The sequence below is a fragment of the Crotalus tigris genome, unplaced genomic scaffold (assembly GCF_016545835.1).
Source record: "Crotalus tigris isolate CLP2741 ecotype Arizona unplaced genomic scaffold, ASM1654583v1 scf7180000020888.614114, whole genome shotgun sequence".
NCBI lineage: Eukaryota > Metazoa > Chordata > Lepidosauria > Squamata > Viperidae > Crotalus > Crotalus tigris.
The window spans coordinates 400414-425029 of NW_024098239.1; the positions used below are offsets into that span (position 1 = coordinate 400414).

General features: G+C 50.6%; 1 protein-coding gene across 2 annotated transcripts in view; it reads left to right on the top strand.

Moving 5' to 3' along the window:
• IQGAP3 (IQ motif containing GTPase activating protein 3) overlaps positions 1–14283 on the top strand; it is a 29389-nt gene extending 15106 nt beyond the window's left edge. Inside the window, exons 24-38 of one of the 2 annotated variants that reach the window (XM_039368644.1) lie at positions 990–1142; positions 1721–1884; positions 2651–2875; positions 3369–3509; positions 4444–4528; positions 5193–5425; positions 6280–6412; positions 6985–7084; positions 8377–8530; positions 9626–9713; positions 10219–10422; positions 10898–11064; positions 11639–11731; positions 12013–12121; positions 13286–14283. In XM_039368644.1, coding sequence (XP_039224578.1) covers positions 990–1142; positions 1721–1884; positions 2651–2875; positions 3369–3509; positions 4444–4528; positions 5193–5425; positions 6280–6412; positions 6985–7084; positions 8377–8530; positions 9626–9713; positions 10219–10422; positions 10898–11064; positions 11639–11731; positions 12013–12121; positions 13286–13399 — 2163 coding nt within the window. In that variant the 3' untranslated portion in view covers positions 13400–14283. Of the gene's footprint in view, positions 1–989; positions 1143–1720; positions 1885–2650; positions 2876–3368; positions 3510–4443; positions 4529–5192; positions 5426–6279; positions 6413–6984; positions 7086–8376; positions 8531–9625; positions 9714–10218; positions 10423–10897; positions 11065–11638; positions 11732–12012; positions 12122–13285 lie in introns of those variants that run through there. The other variant, XM_039368645.1, reaches the window with a different exon arrangement.
• Positions 14284–24616: the final 10333 nt, after the last annotated feature.

Below are 24616 nucleotides of genomic sequence, written 5' to 3' on the forward strand. Positions count from 1 at the left end.
GTTCATAAACTGATCTTTCCCCAGTTTGTGGGGAAAGTTGCTGCCTTGTCAGATGAAAATAAAACCACGCAGTAGCAATAAGTAAATATTTCACACTGTAGGAATTAACCTGAAGATGCAGGCTTTAGCCTCTGAAGAAAAAGGTGACCAGCACTTAGCCTTCCTCCTAGACCAGATTTCCCCAAATTTGGCCACTAAGACACGTGGACTTCCAACTCCCAGAATTCCATGGCCAGCCACACAGAATTCTGGGAGTTGAAGTCCATGCTTCTTAAAGGGGCCAAGGTTGGAAAATCCCGCCTTTCGGCCAAAGGCAGAAGTGTTATGTGTTCCGGCTAATGAAACATTTCAAAGAACTTCCAGGCATTATTTTCCTAAAAGTCTTTTATTGTTACAAAATGTGGACACAGGCACAACGGAGGGATGCTAGGATCTAAGTTCTCTTCCTCTGAGCAGTTAAATTATCAGCATGTTCCCTCCCTAAATTAGCCGTCATATCTCACATTATCCAATTAGTGTGAAGGTCAAATGTTTTCTTCCTCTTTCTTTCCCTGGACTTTACCCCCAACCCCCCTTCTGCTCTGTATTAACCCCATAATTACCAGACAAGTCTGCATATTGTCAAAAGCAAGAATATACAGTATTTGCAGCGTTGACATACTGTGCAGCTGGTCACCCACATTTCTTGGGTAGTGGCAGAGATATTCTCCTTGCCAGCATCACCTCTGTCTGCCTCCTCCAAAGCTGCTTCTCAGTTTGTTCTCTCTTGCCATGGGGGTGGGGGTGGGGGGGTGCCTGTTGAAATAGTGTCTCACGTGCCCTCCCTGCTGCACCCTCACCCCTGCCAGCGGGACCCTGACCCCCCACTCTGAGGCAGGCCGTTTCCTGCCTCGTGGATCGTGACGGTGACCTCGGACAGATGCCCTCCTGAGTGGAGAAGAGGGCTGGACACAGGTGTCGTGTCATTGTCCGGTTTCTCCCCTTGACAGGAGGTGGTGTCACATTGCAAGAAGTTGACCAAGAAGAACAAGGAGCAGCTCTCCAGCCGGATGGACGAGAACAAGGAGAACGGGCTGAAGGCGCTCAGCAGGGAGAAGCGGAAGACGCTGGAGGCCTATCAGCACCTCTTCTACCATCTGCAGGTGGGCAGCACCTGTCGGCCTCGCACTAGCACACCTCGTGCAGAGGAAAAGCTTTTGCGAGCTGCGGCTCACTTCACTTGGAGCATTGCACCTGACAAGGTGCTGCAGGTCTCTCGGTTGGGGCCGCCGCTGAGTAACACTAGGTAGCGTCTGCTTCAGGAGGAGCGCGCGACCCCTTGCTACCGTTGGGACCCCTTGGTTGTTACCTGGGCAGCACCTTTTTTTTAAAACATGTTAGCACAGCCATGAAGAAAAAAGGAATAAAGAAATGTATAGGTTGTGTAAAATTGAACAAGAATTCTCAAAGTAACATTGTATTACAGAGGCAATCTTGAGATATTTCATCTTTGTTTTATTAAGGATTAAGTCTTGTAATCTGTATAAATTGTTCTCTCTCTGCTGGTCAAATTGCAACCAAGCTTGGATGAACGCACCACCCAGGGTTGTGGCTTTGCTCTGGGAATCTGATTCGCTGCTCTGCCTGATCTGGGCGGTTCAGCGGTTGGTAGCTGCCTGGGCATGGGCAGGCGGATGTGGCACCCAGCCCAGGAAAGCCATTAGTGTTTCTCTCCTTCCAGACTCAGCCAGTGTATCTGGCCAGGCTGCTCATCCAGATGCCACCCAACAAGTCAACCAAGTTCATGGAGTCGGTGGTCTTCAGCCTCTACAGTTACGCCTCCAGCCCCAGAGAGGCTTACCTCCTGCTCCAGCTCTTCCGGCGTGCCCTGCAAGAGGAGATCGCGTAAGTCCTGGGCGCTCCCTCCCCACTTCTCCCCTGTGAGTACAGCCAGGCTCCCTGGATGGCTCCTGACAGGGAGAGAAAACCCCAGTTGAGGGCACTGAACAGCATTTGGTGTAACGCATTTTATGGGACCTGCAGACACCAAGGATTCCCTTCCTGGGCAAGACATGTCATGCTGGTTCACACGTCTTGCATCACCTTTTCCTGCAGACCTTAGAAGGAGAAGCAGCAGTTGGGGACAGCCGTGTCCTTTGTCATACAGCTTGGACAACAAGAGGGGGCCTGCTCCTTGTCTTTTTCCTGCCACTTACCAGCTGTTGTGAAGGCTATTATTCATTTAATTATGATTTTGTTTATGTCTGCTGAGGTTTACTGATTTCAGCGCCCAGTGCTGAATCTACCAGGTAGTCCTCAGCTTACAATTATTTGTTTAGCAACCATTCAAAGTTACAACGGCACTGAAAAATGTGACCACTGGTCCTTGCACTTATAACCATCGCAGCACCCCCACAATCACATGATCAAAATCCAGGTGCTTGGCAACCAGCATGTATTTGCAGTGGCTGAATCATCCCAGGATCACGTGATCACCGTTTACGACCTTTCTAGCTGGATTCCAGGAAGCAAAGTCAGAGGGGAAGCTGGACTCCTTTAACTTTGCGTCTCTTTCCATGCGCCAAGAGGTTATTCTGGAATAAAAGGATGCTGGACACAGAACGGTCGCCCTCCTCCCAGGTCCGAAGTGCTGCCTCTGTCTTCCTCCCAGGTCCAAAGTGACTCAGCTGCGGGAGATCCTCACAGGGAACCCCACTGTGATCCGCATGGTGGTGAGCTTTTATCGCAATGCCCGTGGGCAGAACGCCCTGCGCCAGATCCTGGCAGAGCCGGTGTGGGAGGTTCTGCAGAACAGGAGCCTGAGTATTCGCACCAGCCCCGTGGAGATCTACAGAGGGTGGATCAACGAGATGGAGTCCCAGAGTGGACAGCAGAGGTGGGCGGCCATAACAGGCATTTCTCCACTGCTTGGCTCTGTTCAGAGTGGGTGGGGCTGCAAATCCCGGAGGCGGATCTCATGGCGAGACTCAGAGAGCCTGTGGTGCCCACGTAGACCGCAGGGTGGCTGGAGCAACAGGACCCCCCCCCACACACACACACAAACACACAAAAATAATAAGAGAGATCGTATTTTGTGTCTTTTGTACTAAAAAGCAAAGAAGTGAGCAGGGTTGAGGGTGCTTCTATCTCCCTTTGTGAATCTTGGGGAAGCCCCAGGCTGGTTTATGGAACGGAACGGAGAGAAAGAATAGGAAGAAGGGAGGGAGGGAAGCAGAAACGTGGCCTTGGCAGGCATGCACAACTTGTCTTCTGCATGAGGCAAAATAACACTGACCCTCAAGTGTGGGAGGTAGAAACGGCAAACATGATGAAACTCTGTTGTTTTTTCCATCAGCTTTAGTTGCTGCCCCTGTTTCTTCTCTCCCCAGCCATCTGCCATACAATGTCACCCCGCAACAAGCCCTCGGTCACCCAGAGGTCCAGAGGCGGCTGGACGTCTCCCTCGGCCATCTCCTCGTGCTGGCAGACAAGTTTCTCTCAGCCATCCTTTCGTCGGTGGAGAAGATCCCGTACGGATTTAGTGCCACGTGTCTCTTTCGTTCTGCTGCCCCCCTCTGGGGTTGGCACCTGGCTTCCAACCTGCCCCCCCCAACAAGGAATAAAATTGCTGACATTAGGAAATGGCACGAGAGGCGTTAACAATGGTTGGAGTTGGCCACAGGGCTCTTGTGAAGTTTCAGGCAGGGGTATCCTCAGGGCCGGCAGACGAAAAGACGGGCTGAGATTTTAGAATTTAGACAATATGGCAAATGCCCCTGTTGGGTTTAAGCAACAACAGAAATCCTTATTACTATGCAGGGCATTGTGCTAAAATATAAAATCAATATCCGGGACAGTCCCCTCTCCACATAGTGATAACAGGTCCTGCGGTGTATTTGTGTACGTTTCCTCCAAAGAGGGTACAGACCGCTTTTGTAAATGCCATGTGCCAAATAAATAACAGCAACTTCTAGAGCAGCGGTTCTCAACCTATGGGTCGCGACCCCATTTGGGGTCGATCAACTATTTTTCGGGGGTCGCCAAAGGTGGCGATCCGCCATTTTCCGCGGCGCCGTGCTCGCGCGCGGTGCATGGGGGCGCCGCTGCGCTCGCGCGCTGCGCATGGGGGCGCCGCGGGGGCGCATTGCGCATGGGGGCGCCACCCCCATGCGCGCACCGCCGCGCATGCGCAGAACATTTGTGTGACGGGGGTTGCCGTCACACAAACGTTGAGAAGCACTGTTCTAGAGAGAGGGGGGGTGGAGTTTTCAGCACATCAAATTAATGTGTGCCAAAGCCACCGTCCCACCGAATTGCTCCAGACTGGAGAGGGGTCACAGATGGACCCCCTTTTGCAGGGTGCCCTCTTTTTCTCCAGCATTTTCTCTTGGCGTACATGGGAGCTGTGTCTTGGGGGGGGGGAATTCCTGCCCATCCAGAAATGAAATCTGGCTTTCCTTTCAGGTACGGAATGCGCTACATGGCCAAAGTCTTGAAGGCAACCTTGACTGAGAAGTTTCCAGATGCCTCCAAGGAAGAGATCTACAAGGTGGGGTGGGCCAGGGCGCAGAAGCAGGACTGGCTCGTGGCCCTCACTCTTGGGGTCTGCTCTTTTCCCTCCGTTTAAGGTTATTTTGGCTGCTGAGTTTCTCAGTCAGCATGGCATGGGCTACAGGGCAGGGATTCGTAGCTGTTTCTATCTGTCCCCGGTCTCTGAAAAGATTACTTCTGATGAAATGAAGGCTCCATGTGAAGGTAGCACAAGTGTCACAGCGTCCTCTTGATTGATTGGCCTTGAAAGCCTTAACTGGTTGGTCCTCCAATGGGAACCACCAGGAATAATCCAGAGGATGTTAGTCCAGCTGCCATGGTTCCAACCTTCAGACAGCCCAGGTGGCACTTCTCCGCTACTCCATGGCTGCCAAGAGAAGCCTCTCTGCGCAGTTCCAGGGAGTTGTTTTTAGAGGCTCACCTAAGGGAAACGATTACGCCCCCCAGGGTGGCCCCTTTGTCACTGACCAGCCACGTCACAGCAACTCGCAAGAGTGCCCATATTTTGGCTCCGTGGTCTCCACGTTCCTAAGCCCTGGGCATGGGTGGGTCAGTTCAAGGAATGGGTGGGTCAGCAGGAGACTTGCCAGCGCACATCCTCCCTCCCCCACGCCAGAAACGATGGGCTCCCCATGTGCCAGCCTTGCTCCCTCTTGTCTTAGGTAGTGGGCAACCTGCTCTACTATCGCTTCATGAACCCAGCGGTGGTGGCACCAGACGGCTTTGATGTTGTGGACCTCTCTGCTGGAGCACCCCTGCACCCCGACCAGAGGCGCAATTTGGCCTCAGTGGCCAAGATCCTGCAGCACGCGGCTGCCAACCAGCTTTTCGAGGGAGAAAACAGCCACTTGAACGTGGTAAATCAGTACCTGGAGGAAGCACACCAGAAATTCAGGTTGGTCAGGAGATGAAAGGCCAGTCTTGTCTTGTCTGCTGTCATCTTCAGGTCTTTCCCTCCCTAACCCTGAAGGAGGAGCACGGTGGTCTTCCTTCCCCCTCTGAGAGCGATGGGACCGCTGCCCCATTCGCAGCTCTTGGCAGCTTTGATGTCTGCATTGGCATCCCTGACCCGTTAACCGGGATTCACCTAGTACTCACCTTATGCGGGAAGCATATCACCTACTCCCCCTGCTTAGCCTGTGGCTTGCTTGGGCTTTTGGACAAAGGAAAAGGTATGGCTGGAAGGGTGAAGGGTCTGCTCAAAATGGCAGCTCATCCTGAAGAGTCCCCTGGAGCTGGGCAGTTAACAAGTTCAAATAAATAAATGAAATATTTGAAAGTATGATAGAGAGCATTCCTCTCCCGTCAAAGATCTTGGTCTTGGCTGTTTGCAAGGGAGGGAGGGAAGGGGCCCACCATGTCTAGTCTAATGAAAAGAAGGACCAGGGGGTACATGATAGCAGTGTTCCAATATTTGAGGGGCTGCCACAAAGAAAGGGGGATCAACCTGTTCTCCAAAGCCCCTGAAGGCAGAACAAGAAGCAAAGAATGGAAACTAATCAAGGAGAGAAGCAACCTGGAACTAAGGAGAAACTTCCTGACAGTGAGAACAATTAACCAGTGGAACAGAAGTTGCCTTCAGACGTTGTGGGTGCTTTGTCACTGGAGGCTTTTAGGAAGAGACTGGACAGGCATCCGAAATGGTACAAGGTCTCCTGCTTGAGCAGGAGGTTGGACTAGAAGACCTCCGAGGTCCCTTCCGCTCCCATGATTCCATGTTCTTTTGTTTTTTCCTTCTGTCTCTTCCAGAGCATTCATCAACACAGCCTGTTCGGTCTCTGAACCCGAAGAGAGATTTAATATGGACAAATATTCTGAGCTGGTGGCTATCGCCAAACCAGTGGTCTACATAACAGTTGGGGAGCTGGTCAACACCCACAAGGTGCAAACCTCAAATGTCAGGAAAAAAAATCTGCTTTAAGGGGAGAGAAATAATTGCTTTTGTGCATAGGCCAACCCAATCTCTGGCTTGCTTGTTTGTGATTTTGTGTGTTTGCAAGCCATGCTTTATGGCTTGACGTGTGAAAATCCAACAATCTACTGTGTGGCTTTTTTAAATAAGCTCATAGTTTTTTATGGACCTGAACCATGAAGCCCAGTTTTCCCCTGGCCATATCTCTTTTTCACAGAGCCATTTGGTTTACAGTAAGGATGTCCAACCTTGGAGACGTTAAGACTTACGGACCGGTGGGAGTCCATAGGTCTTAAAGTGGCCACGGTTGGACACCCCTGGTGTAGAGTAACGGTCTATATGGCTTTCTTGCTGCTCGGATTCTTCATTTTTGTTGTCTTATTTCTGTTTATCCCTTCATTGATTCAGAACATTAAGACTGTATTTGGATTACTCAAATGATTTTTGTTTTACACAATTTGAAAAGACCATTTTGAGAGGCACATGAGGTAAATAATGCACCGCGAATGTCCTTATTCTCTGCTTGTTCCTCTTTGCCACAGTTGCTGCTGGAGCACCAGCATTCCCTGGCTCCCGGTCCCCAGGATGTTCTGCACAAACTTTTGCAAGACCTTGGCGAGGTGCCAACTGTTGCCTCGTTGAGGTAAACTGAGGACAGTGTCCTCCCTGTACTCTATGGCATGGGATTGGGCACTGTCCCTGCCCAAAAGAGGAGGCTCTGCTCCCACCTTTTCCAGTATGCCTATTTTATAAAAGGCTGCAGCTCACCAGAACTTCTAATAATAAGAAAAGGTGCTAGCAGACGCTTCGTAACTTTGGCTTGCTGGAGACTAGCATGTCTCTCCTTCTACAATGGCTCAGTTTTTGCATTTCATTCCGTCAATTTCTATAGCCACCCAGCTCAACCAAGTGACTCTGGGTGGCTTACAATCTAAAATTATAAAACAATTAAAAAACATTAAAGCAGTAAATACATCCACAAAAATAAATAAATAGGAACAGCAGTCGTGATGATTAATCAATTAATAGCAAAGCCAAGAAACAGGGCCCTTAACGTTTATAATACTAAACCAGGTTTTTCAAGAGTGGTGGGACCACTGTATTCAGCCCAACTCCCGGTTTGGGGGACCTGCTTCTGAGAGGTGTGGGCCATGAGACCGCAATAACCAGCTGGCGCAAAAATGGGACCCGCAATTACTCTGAGGCTGAGTCCTCTCAGGACACCTTCAGCCTGGCAAATGTCCTTGAGGAGACCCAGGCCAGTGTGACCTCTGGCTGGCCCCCATTTGAGGCCACATTGCTTCACACCATAGGTTGCCCCACTCTCCAGGCTTCCTCACCTGATGCCCGAGCAAACTGCTCGGCCAGCCCTGTGCTGATGCCAGGACCAGATTTCTGTTGGCCCCCGTGTTTTTTATTATTGGATTGTTTCTCTAACTTGGTAGTTCTCGAGTACTTCAACAGCCTAATCAAAGAACTACCAAGAAGAAAACTGTATTCCCACCAACACTGATAGGACAAACCACAGTATATAAAAAGAGAGCAAACCCTATTTCCATGTAGCACTGATGATGTTACCTAGTTGGGTCATGAAACACCTGCAAGAAAATCCCTCTCAGAGAGCACCAAGGACTCCACAGCTATTTTCCTCCTCCTCTCCACAAACCCTACCCCCATCTGATGATGTTATCTAGTTAGGTCCTGAAACGTCTTCAAGAAAACAACCAAGCTCAGAGAGTACCAAGGACTTCACGATTCAGTCCTGAGCTACAGAGATTCTCTTCTGTTGGCATCTCCTCACTCCCTGTCCTTCAGCTGGTAGGGCTGGCATCCCATACTTTAGTCTTCCAATCCATGCAGGCATCCTCCTCAAAAGGCTGTTAGGCTTCTGGCTTGCTTTACTCCTCCAAACCTGTTGGATTGCTGTCTTTTTGCAGGCCACAGCCTGGGACAAGGGGCGAACGGGACCTGGGAGGATGCTTTGTCTCGGCTCTCCAGAATGGAGCTCTCGCTCGTCCTCAGCAGCAAATACGGCGGGGTGGAAGCCGAAGGCAAGGGGGAAACAGATGCCAAAGGCCTGTGGCTGAGGTGGGTGGCTGCATCCCTTGTGAGGGGAGGTGGTGAGGCCTGGCTCCCCCCCCCCCCCGGAGATCTCGTGAATAGCAAGTGGATGATGATCAGGAGCACAAAGGGAATCTCAGATCAGCGATATAGGAAGCCAGTGGGAAGGGGAAGGTACAGAATTACAGATAACCCTTGGTTAATGATGGTAATTGGGACTGGAATTACCATCCCCAAGTGTTGTGACCATAAAGCATGATGTTACTTGACTGCATTGCTTAGCAACGGCAGTCCCATGGCCATGATTAAGCGATGATCGTGGCTGTTAAGCAAGGACCTCTTTGCAACTTCCCACCAGCTTCCCAAAAGTAAAGTCCAGGGCTTTTTTTCTCATAGAACACCCAGAACGGAGTTCTGGCTCCTTTTTTGGATGGAACCTTGTAGGGTAGGCAAGGCGGGTTGTATGACGTGTGTGAGTTCCAGCACCCTCTTTTTTTTTTTTTTTTTTGAAAAAAAGCACTGGTAAATTCATTGGGGAAGCCAGAGGGAAATGGCAAGTCTGAGGTAGCGTGCAAGCAGGTTGAAGGGCAGGAAGCAGCTGCTGTCAGGTTGCAGGGCTGGCTGGCTGGGGCATGTCGGGCCTGGAGGTGGAGTCATAAGAGAGCAACATGCAACTTTCTCTGCTGTTTTTCTCCTTGGCTTTGGTGTGGGATCGCAGGTGGCAATCAGGTGACTGGGGTGCCACAGCTGTTCTACTGCAGTTGCCAAACGGTTGTGCTTTGCATGAGCATTGTGATGAAGATTCCTTAGGAGAATTACAATTATGGTAGCTCAGAGCGGAATTCGGACCCGCCCCTTTTTGTTCCCTGAGGGTCACAGTTTGGTTAATAAGGGCCACTGGCACAAAAACCATTCTCCCCATTTCCTTGGTAGTAAAAGGACTAAGTAAATTTTCTAGAATTGCAACAGGCTGTGTGACCTCCTGCTGGGCAGCTTCTCAGTGACCCTTTGAGCCCTGAGCCGTGAGCGCTGCTGAGCGGGCCTGGGAGGAGGGGACACGACCTCCTGTGTTCTGCCCAGAGTGACCGGCTGCCCTCTTCTCCTTCTCCTTGGGTGATGAAGCACCAAACAGATGCTGGTGGATGTGATCCAGTCCCAGCCCAGAGACTCCCTGGCTGAGATCCTGCACTCAGAGGCATCGGAAGAGGAGGTGGGTGGAGCGATGAGCAGGGAACCGCTTGCCTGGAGAGGGGGCGAGTCTGGATGGGCCTCCTCCAGGCAAAGCGGGTGGCTTTGAGGGCTCCTTCCCCTCCTGCGGGATGAAGCTGTGGGAGAAGGGGGGCCCAGGCCAGAAGCTCTGAGCCGTTGGCAGGAGTCACCCTGGTTAGGGGATTATGGGAAGGTCACCTTGGGAGAAACGCAGAGCCATCTGGAGAATAAGAAGGGAATAAAAATCCTTCACATTTTCTATTGGGGGGGATGGTCTTTTCCCCCTCCCCCAGCACAGGGGGCCGCAACCACACTTGGCCTTCAGAAGGCCAGTAAAAACGGGGCTCTGGGGCTGGGATGACTGGGGCTGCCTGTCTGCGCAGGGACACAGACGTGCTCGCCTGGCTGGGCGTGAATGTTTGGACTGTGGCCGAGTCGCTTTCCAGGCTTCACTTGCAACTTGGTCACTGAGCGGCCAGACACAGTTGTGGCTTCCTCTTTCGCAGGAGCAGCTCCACCGACGGCTACTGCAGAGAAGGGCCACCGGCCACCCCCAGGACCGGGAGTGGGCACTGCACGGACACTCCCAGGCTGGCAGCCGCCATCTTTCCCTGGAGGAGAAGAAGAAGAAAGTCCTGGAGCGCCTGGAACGCCTGGCTTTGGTGGGCTCGGCCAGCCCGTCCCGGGCCCTGCTCAGCGAGATTGCCCAGGTGACCCAGGCAGCGGAGGAGGTGCCCTTGGGGGGAGGGTTGGCAGGACCCGGCCTCTTTCATTCTCTGGCCTACCTGGCGGTGTACATCTTGGCTGACAGTCACTGTAAAATTGCAGGGAAGCCATTTTTAGGCTGGCTGTAAGGAAGAGTCGGAGGGAGGCGCCTTTAGCTCAGGGGTCTCCACCTTCCAGACCTGTGAACTTCAGCTCCCAGAACTCCTCAGCCAGCGCAGCTGGGAGTTGAAGTTCAGAGGCCTTAAAGTTCCAGAGGGGGAGAGCCTCGCTTTAGCTCCCGCCCTGCCTCCTCCTCCTCCTCCTGCAAAGTGGGAGCGGCCTTCTGAATTCCGGCTGGGCATGGTGGAAGTTGAGGTCCAGTCGCTTTAAAGTTGCCGAGAGTGAGGAAGGTGGTCCAGAGGAGGGGCAGGGGCCCATGCAGAGCGCCTGGGGCATTGGGCCGGTCTCGGCTTCCCGCAGGACATCCGCTCTCAGAGGCATCACCGGCAGCGCCGCAGGGGGCAGCTGGCCAAGCTGCAGCAGACCCTGCGAGGTCTGACCGCCAAGCGTCGCTTCTACCAGGAGCAGGTGGACTACTACCAGAAGTACCTCCGCACCTGCCTGGACAACCTGGCCGCCACAGACAAGTATGGGGCCCGGCCGGCTTGGGTATCGAGGGGACCCAGCTGCCGTGGGGCAGGAGGGAGCGCAGATCTGGGCCCTCTGCCTCGGGGGGCCGCCCTAGAGACGCCACACCTTGCCTGAAAAGAATCTGCTCCAGTTATGGGGCAGCTTCTCTGTTGGCCAAGCAAGGGAGGTTCTGGCTGCATCTTTCATCTCGAAACACCCCATGGCCTTGAGCCCTCCTTGGTGGGGAGGCTGCGGCCCCCACCTCACCTTCCTTGGTGGCTTTTCAGGGGATCCACTAAAAGAACGTGGCAGATGCTCCCCCCCCCACTGGAAAGGGCTTGCAACGCTGGCGCTTCCCCCATTTCCCTTCCCCGGCATTCCTCGGCTGGTAGCTGTGCCCAGGTCCACCCTGGGAAGGCTGGCGGAGTCCACCGGAGTCCAGTGGGGCTTGGGAGCCTGGTCTGCTCCTCCCAAGCTGACCACGCTGGGGCCTGAGTGGAGGAAAGCCAATGTGGGGGCAGGCAAGGGTTGGCGTCCCCCCACCACCACACCTTCCCATATCCAGGCTGCCCCCTTTTTTTTTCCCTTCAGGCCCAGCAAGAAACAGGCTGTGCTGCATTACACGGCGGCCCGTCTGTTTGAGAAGGGGGTCCTGCTGGAGATTGAGGACCTCCCACCAAACCAGTAAGTCTGGATCTCCCCCTTTCTCCCTTCTCCCTCCTGGCTCCTGCTGCCCCTCATTCTTCCATGCAGATGCCCCCATCTGGGCTTCCTCCGGGTCTGTCTGTGGGTGACAGAGAGTCCTCAGTGAGAATAAAACACCTGAAATCTCAGCTTGGTGTACTGAACGTTTTTTTTTTATCGTGCTGTGGGAAAAGTAAATCTTTCATCCCCAATTCCATTTTCTCAGTTTCATGGCTTTAATTCCTCCCCCTCTCCCTATTTTTTTTTTTTTTTTTTTTCAGACTTAGAAATGTCATTTTTGACATTATCCCTTCCCGGGAAGCTGGCAAGTTTCAGGTCAAGGCGAAGTTTATGGGGATCGATATGGAAAACTTTCAGCTTACTTACCAGGTAAGGGGGCAACTGACGAGGGCTCCCTCCATACAGTTTGATTATTTAATTATTTACCACCTTTCCGATGGAAGTAGACTGAGTGAGGCACAAACACATTACAGTTCTGTACACCCATCGCTCGAATCAATCACCTCTAAAATATTTTAAGCCCTGTTAGCAATAGTTCACATGGGGACATTCTGCTGCAGCTTTAGGGGGGGGGGTTAAGGGCAGCCTCCCCTAAGCCGCACTGACGAGAGAGCCTAGAGGCCGGGCGGAGGATGGAGCTGGGCAGAGGCGCTTCTGGCCACAGAACGGAGAGTGGAATTTCCTTGGAATCAGAAGGCTGAGCCCACAGCCTCTCCCCACCAGATCCTAAGAGCCTTCAGGGAACAGGAGAGGGATCTGTCTGAGAAGAAGGCCTGAGTAAGTCCTCAGAAGGGCTCACTCCGATTGCGTCCCCTGGCAGGGTCTCCTAGGTATTAAATGGGAGAAAAAGAAGAGAGGAGGAAGCCAAATGGAGCTCAAGGCTTTCCTCTCCCTGCCCTTGGAGGTGGTCCTGGAAGGGATCCCGGGGCGTCAGAGGGGCCACCGGGAGATCGGGAAGTTGCCCTTCCCCTGAGGTCCCTATGAGTGATCGGCTTGGACCGAGTCCCACACCCGGGGCCTGATCCCAGCCTGGAAAGGGCTCAGTTCATCTGCAGGTGCAGAACTGGTGCCTGACGGGCTAAAATTAGTTACCAGGCAGAGAAAGTTGAGATAGAGAAAAAGACACAGAGCAGGAAAAGTTCTCAGGTTGCTCATTTGCACCCTACGAGAGCCTCCATCTTTCTGAAAGACTCGCACGCGGAGTTAACTGGGTCGCTGAACAGGCATGGTCAATTCTGGGTTTGCACTGAATGGGTTACACAATCCAAACAGGTCACACCACATGCAAAGCTGCAAACAACGCAGTTATAACATGCTAAGTTACAAAGGAACTAACCAAGGTTAAAGCCAACCAAGCTCAGCATTGTTCAGTCTTTCCCTGCTCTGGTCAGCCCGAGTTTAGATTACCCCATTTTCTATTTGGAAATATCCTTTGAAAGCTCAGAATCCCAGAAGGGATGAAAGGGGCCTTGGGGTTCTTGCAGCTCAAGCGGGAGACCCCGCGCCATTCTGGACCCCTGTCTCTTCTTTCAGGACCTCCTCCAGCTCCAGTATGAAGGTGTGGCTGTCATGAAAATGTTTGACAAAGCCAAAATCAACGTCAACCTTCTAATCTTCCTTCTGAACAAGAAGTTTTTCAAGAAATAATGTGCTTCGGGCAACAGCTGTGGATTACTGGGTCCTTGTTGGAAAGAGGCCAAAGAGACGTAGTGCTGCTTGCTTTACTCCAGTCCTGCTTCAAAGAAACCCAGAAGACCCCCTCAGAGGGGCCTCAGGGCAGATCCCTGCATGGCAGAAGGCTTCCTTGGCATATAAACCTCGTGCCTGTAGAACACTAGATCCGTCTGTCAAGGATAGGCTGCTTTTTTAAGTGCAAAGCATTTCACCCACAGTCCAGCCCTCTTCAGACACAAACACTCTCGCACACCCCGGTCATTCAGCCCAGGTAGCCTAAAGCTTCAGGGTTCAGGAAGAACTGAACGTTGCAAGTCTGGAGACCCTATCTCTAGAGTCAAACATCTTCCTCTCTCAGTTGCTAGACTCTGAGGAAGCCAAGGACTTCCCCGTTTCCCTCCGCCTTTTGGCGCCCACAGCCCCCCACAGGTTCTTGGCGCTGATCTCCTGGAGGGGCAGTTTGTTCTCCCACCAGCGGGGCAGCTGGCAAGAATCAGGCTGGGAGAGGCGATGGTATGCAGGCCTGAGAGAGGGGTGGGTGGGTGCTTTTTAATACTTGTCACTCCCAGCCCTGAGAATTTACATAAAATCAAGTTTCCTCAAATGGAGAGCTTTAGAAATTCAGATTTGTGGGTTACACTTCCGCTCACTGCTAGTTTGAAACTGCCAAGTTATCAAAAGAGCTCAACTGTTTCTATACCAGCGTTTGGAAGGCTACTGAAAACTGAATTCTTTGGATCTTCCCTGGTAATTTAAGTATTCCATCAAAAGAATAAGATAAAAAGTTTGCACAGATTGTTAATATAATCAGACATTTTATTAAGATCTATAATAAACTATTCAAATTTTTTAATATGGTTACTGAATGTTATTTGCTAGAAATTGCTATGGGTGTAACTGTAAAGGGGTTCTGTTTTATGTTTTGTACAGCATGATTCTCATCATTCATACAATTCACAATTAAATGTAGAACTTAAATCTAATCATTGAAAACAGAAAAATCTAACCACAGTAACCAAATCTAGTGGATAAGGAAAACATGGGGGGTGGGGGGGAGAGTTAATTAAAGAATGATAGAGAAATGAATTTCATCTGACTAAAAATATGAAAAGATTCTCTGAATAATATTCCTGTTATTGAGAGATACTGGTAATTTCACAGATTACATCCCAGAGTTCTGAATGAGCCAGCAGAGGTTATCTCAAAACCATTGCACCATATCTTGAAAAAATCTTGGAGCACCAGGGAAGTGCCAGAGGATTGGAAAAGGGCTGATGTGGTTCCCATCTTCAAAAATGGGAAAAAAACAAACCCAGGAAACTACAGACCAATCAGCCTGACATTAATACCTGGGAAGATGCTGGAAAATATCAAAAAATAGATCTGCAAACATCTAGAAACAAATAGTTATTACTAGTAGCCAGCACAGGTTTTTTTAAAAACAGATCATGCCAAACCAATCTCATTTCATTCTTTGACAAAGTGACTAAATTAGTAGACCAGCAAAATGCTATGGACACAGCATACTTAGACTTCAGCAAGGCATTCAACAAAGTAGACCACAACCTATTTCTTGATAAGCTAGAAAAATGGGATAGACAGCATCACCACAAGATGGATTTGTAACTGGCTGACAAACCATACTCAACGAGTCATCCTTAATGGTACTACATCTACATGGAGGGAAGTAAGCAGTGGGATACAACAAGGCTCCATCTGAGGCCCAGGACTCTTCAATATCTTCATTAATGACTTAGATGAGGGAATTGAAGGGGAACTCATCAAATTTGCAGATGACACCAAGCTGGCAGGTATAGCCTACACCCCAGAAGACGAGCTCAGAATCCAAAAAGATTTTGACAGACTTGAACAATGGACCCTATCCGACATCATTTTTACTGTGGAGAAAAGCAAGGTTTTACAGCTAGGCAGGAAAAGCCAAAGGTACAAGTACAGATTAGGCAAAACCTGGCTCAAAAACAGTAAGTGTGAGAGGGATCTTGGAGTCCTAGTGAACAATCACTTAAATCTGAGTAAGCTATGTGCGGCGGCAGCCAGAAAAGCTATTACAACCCTTCGTTGTATAAACAGGCATAGAATCAAAATCACGTGATGTATTAGTACCACTTTATAAAGCCTTAGGCTACATTTGGAATACTGCATCCAGTTTTGGTCACCACATTACAAAAAAGATGTTGAGACTTTGGGAAAAAATGCAAAGAAGTGCAACTAAGATGATTAAAGGCCTGAAGAACAGTTGCAGGATTTGAGAATGCCAGTTGAGAGAAAAGAAGGACTAGGGGGGACATGATAACAGTCTTCCAGTATTTGAGAGTCTGCCACAAGGAGGAGAGGTCAACTTATTTTCCAAAGCACCAGAAGGCAAGACAAGAAACAATGATGGAAACTAATCAAGGAGAGAAGCGACCTAGAACTAAAATTTCCTGACAGTAAGGACAATTAACCAGTGGAACAGCTGGCCTTGCTTCATCACTCGAGGTTTTTAAGAAGAGCCACTTGTCTGAAATGATATAGGTTCTCCTGCCTGAGCAGGGGGCTGGACTAGAGCAGGGCTTTTCAACCTTTTCACCCATTGTACCACTTTTAGGATATGGCAACATCCGAGGACCACCAGGTGTCAAAAACTTGATGACCAAAAAAAAAAAAAAAAGTGATAAAGTACAGGTGTCCTCAACTTACAACAGTTCGCTTAGTGACTGTTCAAAGTTACAATGGCACTGGAAAAAAGTGCCCCCCAAGCCACAGCTGAGCAAGACACCTGCCTGCCCGCCCGGCGGCGCTCTTCCTCCTCTCCGAGGTTTTCATTGTTGTGAGCATTTCTGTTGAGGATTGGCAGCAGGGGTGGGGGTGTTTGGTTTTTATCCCGCCCCCCCCCCGTCTGCTGGGTGGTTGCAGCAGATTTTGGTCCCTTCACATGACCCTGGGACACTGGGACTGTCATAAATATGAATCAGTTGCCAACCATCTGAATGTAACACACAAGACCCTGGAGATGCTGCAACATTCCAGCTGATCGGCGCTTCTTCTGGGCTCAGCTGAAGCACCAGGAGCCTGGTGCTGATCCTGGTGCTTCCGCTGAGCCCTGACAGCCCTGAAAAAGCACCGATCAGCTGGAAAGCGGCACTGATCCTGGCGCTTCCGCTGAGCCCTGACAGCCCTGTATCTTGTGCGGTGCTGCCACCGGTTCGGCTCATTCCCCTCCCCCACTACCACTTTTCTAGGATTACCAGGTGCCCATGGACCACAGGTGGTACCCGTACCACTGTTTGACAAGCCCTGGCCTAGAAGACCTCCAAGGTCCCTTCCAGCTCCATTCTGATTTTTAAAACAGGCTTGGTAAAAATTACCCAATAGATTCAGGAAACAGAGGAGACCGGTAGAGAGGGCAAATTATGCCTGTTTCTCTCTTAATTTCCTAGCAATATCAAAAGGCCATAGCATTAAATAAACCAAGTTGTATCATTGAAGTTTTGAATGTAAAAAGCGGCCTCAGCCTGGGGAAAAACGGTGCCGCAGGCGATCTGCCCATTAGGTGGCGCTGTTTTCAAGTAAAGCCAGAAAGGAGCGAGTCCGAGGTGGTGGCCGCAGGTGAGGAGGAAAGGAAGGGGGGCAGGGGCTGGGGGGGGGGCGGGACCTGCCTGCCTGCTCTTGGCTCTGGCCCATCCTCGCTGGTGTCCAGGAAAACTCCCTGGGATGCTCAAGAAGTGCCATCTGGGCTGCTTGGAAGAAGGACACTCCTGAGTGACCCGTGCCTACTGGCCACAGAGAGGCCTCCACCACTTGCTTAACCTGATCCCATTTTAAAGCCTTTGGAGCAGATGGCCACATCTGGTGGCAGCGAGTTTCATAGGTTATTTTTTGGCTTGGTATTTATAGGGAATTGTGGATAAGCGATATAACAGTTGGAGAACATCACAGTTGCCATGCGACACCCCCCCCCCCACAAGCCAGCTTGGTTTGCCTGCACTGTAAACAGCTGAGCACGAAGGGGGGGCACTGAGGAAGCCCCACAAATGCAAAGAGGGGCTGAGCCAGTTGAATGGGGCCACGGTTGACGCTTAGGATGGCCGGAGCATGGCTCCTGTCCATCTGCCTCTGCCCATCTATTTGGTCAAGTTCCCCTGAAGCAAGGGGCCCGGCCCCCTTCTCTGGGGCAAGTTCCTCCCCTCCCTCTGTGTCTCCAGGAGCAAGTAGTTGTGTGTGTGTATGTGTGTGTGTGCGTGTGCGCGCGCGCATAGGAATGAAAGCCTGGAATGGCAAGTATCTCACTAGAGAGAAGCCTCTTCCCACAGGAGCAGCTGTGGGGACCGGCTGGTTGCAATTGGGGGGGGTGTCGGGCTTTCCTCCAGGCTTCTGTGTGGGGCTGGGCAAAAGCGTCCCCAAACTTCTGCTGATGGGGAGAGAAAGTCTAAAACCAGAGCTGCTTCCCTGCCTTGGTGTCCTGCCAACCTACCAACATGTGGTCTGTGATGTTATTCTCTTGAGGGAGGCAAGAGGCTCGGTGCCCCTGGGTGTGTGTCCTATTGCTTTGGAAATTGGGAGAAGGCAGAAGATTGTTTCTAAATTCCTACTTTTTTTAAAGAGATAGGGGATAGGGGTTCACCTCCAAAAGAATGGAACTGAGGGCCACTAGCACAAACAGGTGTGGTTTGTTTGTTTTGTTTTTAAGGAAAAGAGGGTAGCTCTAGAATATCAGTCGGCTGCACTAGTTAGAGCTCCCTGTTCAGAGGCAGTCTATTTGTTCCTTCTGGCCAAGATTTCTCTAAGGGAAACTCCCCGGAGAGCTGGCTTTCCCCACACGGATGCTGGGCCCAGGACTAAGGACTTCCTTTGACCCCTTTGACCTTCCTGTCCCTGGGTGTCAAGTGCTGCTTCTCAGACAAAGAGTTTTGTATCCAGGAGCCTTGATGAAGGGCACGGAGGGGTCTTCTCAGGAACAGGGCTGGGCTTGGAAAGCTGCCCCTCCAAAGGAGGCCCAGAAGAGCCGGGGTGCCTTCAGGCCTTTCCCAGGGATCAGAGGTTGGCACAGGCCTTTCCTGCTTAGGAGTGCCTGCTGGTTACCCTGGGTGGGCTGAGGGCAAGAGGGGCTTCGCTGGGCCCTTCAGTGCCTGCAAGTCTTAGAAAGCGAAGACCAGCTTGGCTTCCCGGTTCTTCTCCTGTCTTTTGGCTCAGGCATTTCTCTCCTGCCCCAGGAGCTGGGCAGCAGCAGAGGAGGCTCTCCCAGGCAGCAAAAGAGACATTCCGGGTGGAGGAAGCGCTGAGCCAGGCGGCCCCAACCCTCCTGCTTTGTGGAGGACTCCCACACACTCTTTCTGACTGACTGACTGACGGGCAGGGCCTGGAGGGGAGCCCGGCCAGGCAGCAGAGGAACCCTTCAACCCCCGGATGGCTGCCTGGCTGGCTGGACCCCCACGTGAGCCCTGGCAGGAGGACGGGGCGTCTATGCCAGTGTGGCTCAGCCAGGCCAAAGCAGAAGGGGCAGGGAAGAGCGGGGAGTGCCTCCCCTGAAATGGGGGAGAAAGGGTGGGGCCCAGCAAAGCTTGGAGTCCCAAATGGGGGGTAATGAGGCCCACCGATGTTCTGCTCGGTTCAGTGACCCCAGGGGTGGCCTGCAAGGGCAGCCTTGTGTTTGGTGGTCAAGGCATTGATCGTGGGAAGGCTGGCCATTCAGAGGGCCAACCAGCCAGCTGGTCAGTGAGGATCATCCAGAGAAGCAGCTCCACACGTTTGGTGCTGATCCTGGCAGCCCCAACCAAAATTCAGCATTATACGAGGGCAATTCGGATATAAACCTCCGTTTGGTTATCAATGACAGACACTCGCAGGTACAGAACTGTTATTATACATATTCTGACCCATATAGCTCTATGGACCAGCTCTATGTTGGAATGTCTGGCAGTTATTGGGATAAATGCTAGGTATGTGGATGGGTCAGTGGGAGGAGTTCCAAAGGTCATTGGGAGACTTCCTGGACACAAGCCACATGGGAATCTCTTTGTCTGTAAGAAGCATGGGCCATGGAAGGTCACACTATAAGCATAAAGATGGTATGAAGAGCAATAACACTTTCTTACCTAAAGGGATGATCTAAAAGATGAACAAAGACGTATTTCCAGCAGCACCAATCACAACATGAACGCAAGTAATCTTTCTCATTAAAATATGTTTTGCTTATTAGAAGATCGTTTCTTTTGAGTTAACTATCTGACTGGATTTTAAAAAGAACACTTGTTTGTGTCAGAATAATACACATTAGAAAACTACAACATGACATGATGCCATTCAATTTGAGGCACTTGTCATAATGTCTTACAAGGTTTGAAGTGCCTTAGTAGTAGCCACTTGGCACCAAATCTGAGCTATGGGATGTGTGTGATCCAAAACAACCCAAGGGAACTGCTTCAAAAGTTCTTGGGTGTGTCTAGCAGCGTGTAGGGAGCATTATCGTGAACCAACACCACCCTGGAAGTCCGCCTGCCCCGACACTTGTTGTGTTGTGGATGCTCGTCTGAGTTTTCACAGCAGATGTCTGAACTGATGGTCGAACCAGGCTCCATGAACTTCACTAGCAGTTACTCCTTTGACATCTTCACCGTTGGCGGGATTTTCTCTGGCGCCACTTCTGGTGTGGTGTTCATTCACGATAATGCTCACCCACGCACCACTAGACGCACCCAGGAACTTTTGAAGCAGTTCCCTTGGGATGTTTTGGATCACCCCCCCCCCCATAGCTCAGATTTGGCGCCGAGCGACGATGACTAAGGCACTTCAAACCTTATAAGACATTACGACAAGTGCCTCCATTTGAATGGCGATTATGTCAAAAAGTCATGTCACGTTGTAGTTTTCTAATGTGTATAATAAAAGTTCTGTATGTGTCATTGATAACCAAACGGAGGTTTATTTCCGAATTGCCCTCGTAGCATCAAGTTAACATTGCAGGAAGTTTGGCTGGTATTTCATCAGCTCCTTCCCTCCCCCCCAGGTCTTCTGCACAGTGCCTGCGGTCTCTTACCGCTATAAGTGGCCCAGACAGGGTAAGACACCACCCCTCTTTGTAGAAGGGAAGCCTCTGCAGGGCAGGAGGCCAGAGGACAAGGAACCTCCCCCCCCCATGACTGGTGAAATAAAAAGGCTACGTTGGACCGTTCAGCTTCATCCCTGGCAGATCTGGCTGCAGGCCAACTGCCATTGGCAAAGGGAGCCACTATCCCGCTGGGGGAATAAATGGGTGCTGGGACCCCCTTCTCTGGAAACCGTTGTGGTTGCTCCTAGTACTTTCATGGTTGTGGATATTAATGATGCAAGAGGGAGCTAATTTGCCACTGGTTTCCATCATGGCTTCCGGTGTTGGGGTGAGGGTGCCTTGTTTACTTCTACTTGGCTGGGGTGGAGCTGTCCGTGGGGCCTTCCTGGTCCTTTCCTAAAAGAAGGCAAGCAAAAGGATTTCTTCTCCTCTTGGAGCCGAGCTGCTGGCAACTGAGGAGAGGGCCAGCTCAGTTGGAGGTCCTTCTTTCTAGAGAGGGTCAGGAGGACCCCAGGCAGAAGCCTGGCCTTCGATTCAAATGCTGCAGACTTGCAAGTCACACACAACTCCCACGGCGATGGTTCCCTGCCTCCTGGAGAGCCTTCAGAACCGTGGTCTCATTGTGGCCGTTTGCCAAAGCTCTTCCGAGGCTCCTGGTCTTGCCCCACCCCCCTTCCCTTGGTTGGGGCTGCGTGGGCAGAGGAGGTGCCAGATTGCACAGGCGTTGCCCCCCCCCCAGCCCCTCTTTGGTCCCCTACTGGAAATGTCCATCTCTTGCACAAAGAACCTGAAACTGGCCAAAGCAGAGCCATATCAGACCTTTGCCCCACGGTCACTGTGGTGATGGGTGCCAGTCCCCCTCTTTCTACACTGGCACAACTGTCCAAGCAATTTCTTTGTTAGACAGTGAATCTTCTTCAATAACGAACATAAGGTGGTTATGGTTGCCAGGGCAACATCTGATTGCCTTGGCAACCACAGCCGGGTAAAGCCAGCTGGGTTTTATCAAGGGTCATGTTGCAAACAGAGGGAAAAGCGGGGGTTTTCAAGAAGGGGGGGCATAGGATACCACCCCTAGGCAAGTGCAGGGTTCAAGGCTGGGAGTTGCTGCCCGCCATCCCCTCCCTCCCTCCACCTCTCTCGGCATTTTCCTGCCCCCTCCTTCACTTCAGTGTATGGGGTTACCTCCCCAGCAAGGCCTGACTGGCTCCCCAAATCCCCAGCTGATCTTGCCCTTCCACCTCTAGGGCGTAAAGGTCTAACATTCATTCCCCACTAACTCTGGCTCAGGCTGAGAAAGACCCCGGGGGACCCCCTGCCAGCCAGGGCCTCTGAGGAACCTCAGGATAACCAGCCAAGGGGGTCAGACATGTTCAACCTGGGTGATCCATTAATGGCTCTGTGTGTCCTCAACGCCCCAAAATTAGGCTTAGTGGTTACTTAAGATGTAAGTCACACAAAGCCCCACTTCCTGCCTAATGAGAATTCAGGCACTGGCACGCTGGCTTATTCTGGACATTAGAGATCCTGGCTTGCTTAGAACAGAGTGAGGGGGCTTGCACCTTGCTGGCTTTTTTGCAATTTTGCTCAAATTGTGCTCTTAATACAGGCAAGGAATCCTGCATAGAGCAGATGTGACTGGCCAGTAAACCAATCTCGACATTCTCCATGTTATTAAGAAGCATGAAGTGGAAACCTTGACTGAACAAAGCAGTGATGAAGGTCAGTGTCCATTGTGTTTTCACAGGAAAGAGGAGTGAAGAGGAAGAGCTGGGAAAAGGTATGTTGTCTTGTCTGTGAAAACAAGAGCCATTCCTTACTTGCCTCTAAAGGCAGCGTAAAGAGACCAAGATGAAGCCTCCATCTTATGCAGTTTGCCTAACTGCTCTAGCATTTATGCAGACCACGATACAATTTAGTCACACCTACAAGACCCCCCAGCTGATATAAGGATTGGAGGGAATCTTGGAGGCCATCCAGACTGCCCAGAGCAGGAATCTACCCCACCTACCATGGAGATTTTAGCACCTCCATGGAAGGAGATCCACCTTATCCTGAGTGTTCTACCCCTGGACAGCTGATGTCCAACCAGGTGCTTCCTTATTTCTAGTCCCGCCTTCTGAAACAAATATGAATGACTGTGCCCTGTTTTCTAGATGTCGGTTCTTCGGTGGCAGCTTTGATGTCTCCCTAAAGTATTTCTTATCACTTGGTTGCTCTGCTCTGGACCTGCTCCAGGATGGCCTGGCACTTCAGCCTTGTGCAAGCCTTGGCCTCTCTTCCCCTCCCTCCCTCCCTCCCTCCCTCCCTCCCCAGTCTCTGGCGACTCTCACCCAAGGTTCCTCTGCTTCAGGTTCTCTCTCTCTCCCCTGCACGGGCCAGTCTCTAAGCTGACCCTGACCCAAATGAGATTAAACAGAGATTTGCCAGCAAAGAGGGGGGTAGAACTTTGTTGGTTGCACATGTAGAAGGATGGACACTGTTGCAGGCAGATAAAGCTGTGCTTTTGGCTGAGAAGCCATTTTATACTATACAAGTGATGTCCACAGCTTTGAAAATGAATGTATGGAAGATGAAAGCAGCTGCATTTGCCAGCAAAAATAGAGCAATAAATTGGATATTATTCATAATGGTCAAAACTAGAGCATATGCCTACATTTCTAGAGTGTGTATACAGAGGATGGGATAGTGCATGAAGACATTTCCAGGTGGACAAATATGGTCTGCTACTAGCAACAAATACGTGTACAAAGAGGTGAAAATGGCCAGGTGTCAGAGGTGGCTTTGGCCCACTTTGCTGGAGGGAAGCAAGAGATTTCTGATAAATTGAAAAACAAAATGAACAAGTATAAAAAGTGGAAAGAGGGCACATAACTAAGGCAGAATATCAGCAAATAGCCCGAGCCTGCAAAGATGAAGTGAGGAAAGCTAAGGCTCAAAACGAACTAAGGCTTGTGACAAAAGTAAAAAATAACAAAAAAAAGCTTCCTTCAACATGTAAAAAACAAGAAAAAGGTTAAGGAAATGATTGGCCCATTAGTGGGGGAAAGTGGCAAGAAGGTGACAAGCAACAGGGAGAAAACAGAACTATTTAACTCATTTTTTGCATCTGTCTTTACACAAAGGGAAAAAACAATCCAACCTATCAAAAACAGTACCATAAAAAACAGAATAGAAACACAAGTTAAGATAGGCAAGAAAATGGTAAGTGAGCATTTGTCCAGCTTTGACAAGTTCAAATCACCAGGACCAAATGGATTACACCCCAAGGTTCTCAAGGAACTGGCAGGTGAGATCTCAGAACCACTGAACTGTATCTTTCAAAGATCTTGGAGCACTGGGGAACTACCAGAGGACTGGAAAAGAGCTGATGTAGTTCCCATCTTCAAAAAAGGAAAAACAAAATGGATCCAGGAAACTACAGACCTATCAGCCTGACCTCAATACCTGGGAAGATCCTGGAAAAGATAATCAAACAATGAATCAGCGAACACGTAGAGACAAACAAAATCATAACCAAAAGCCAAGATGGGTTTCTCAAAAACAGATCATGCCAGACAAATCTTGTTGCATTCTTTGACCAGGTGACAAAATTAGTGGACCAGAGGAATGCTGTGGATATAATTTACTTGGACTTCAATAAGGCCAGTGGTGGGATTCAGCCAGTTTGCACCACTTTGGCAGAACCGGTAGATAATTTTTTGTTGCCCAGGCCCAGAATGGACTTCCGGAAGCAGCATGCACACAGAGAACCGGTTGTTCACATATTTGAATCCCACCATTGAATAAGGCATTTGATAAAGTAGATCACACCCCTTTATGGATTACTGCCTTGTCGTGGTGAAGGGACTTGCGTAACTCAATGAAGCTATAAGCTATGCCGTGCAGGGCCACCCAAGACGGACAGGTCATAGCAGAGAGTTCTGACAAAATGTGATCCACTGGAGAAGGAAATGGCAAACCACTCCAGTATCTTTGCCATGAAAACCCCATGGACAGTACTAAAAGGCAAAAAGATATGACGCTGGAAGATGAGCCCCTCAGGTCAGAATGTGTCCAATATGCTACTGGGGAAGAACAGAGGGCTAGTACTAGTAGCGCCAGAAAGAATGAAGCGACTGAGCCAAAGCTGAAAGGATGCT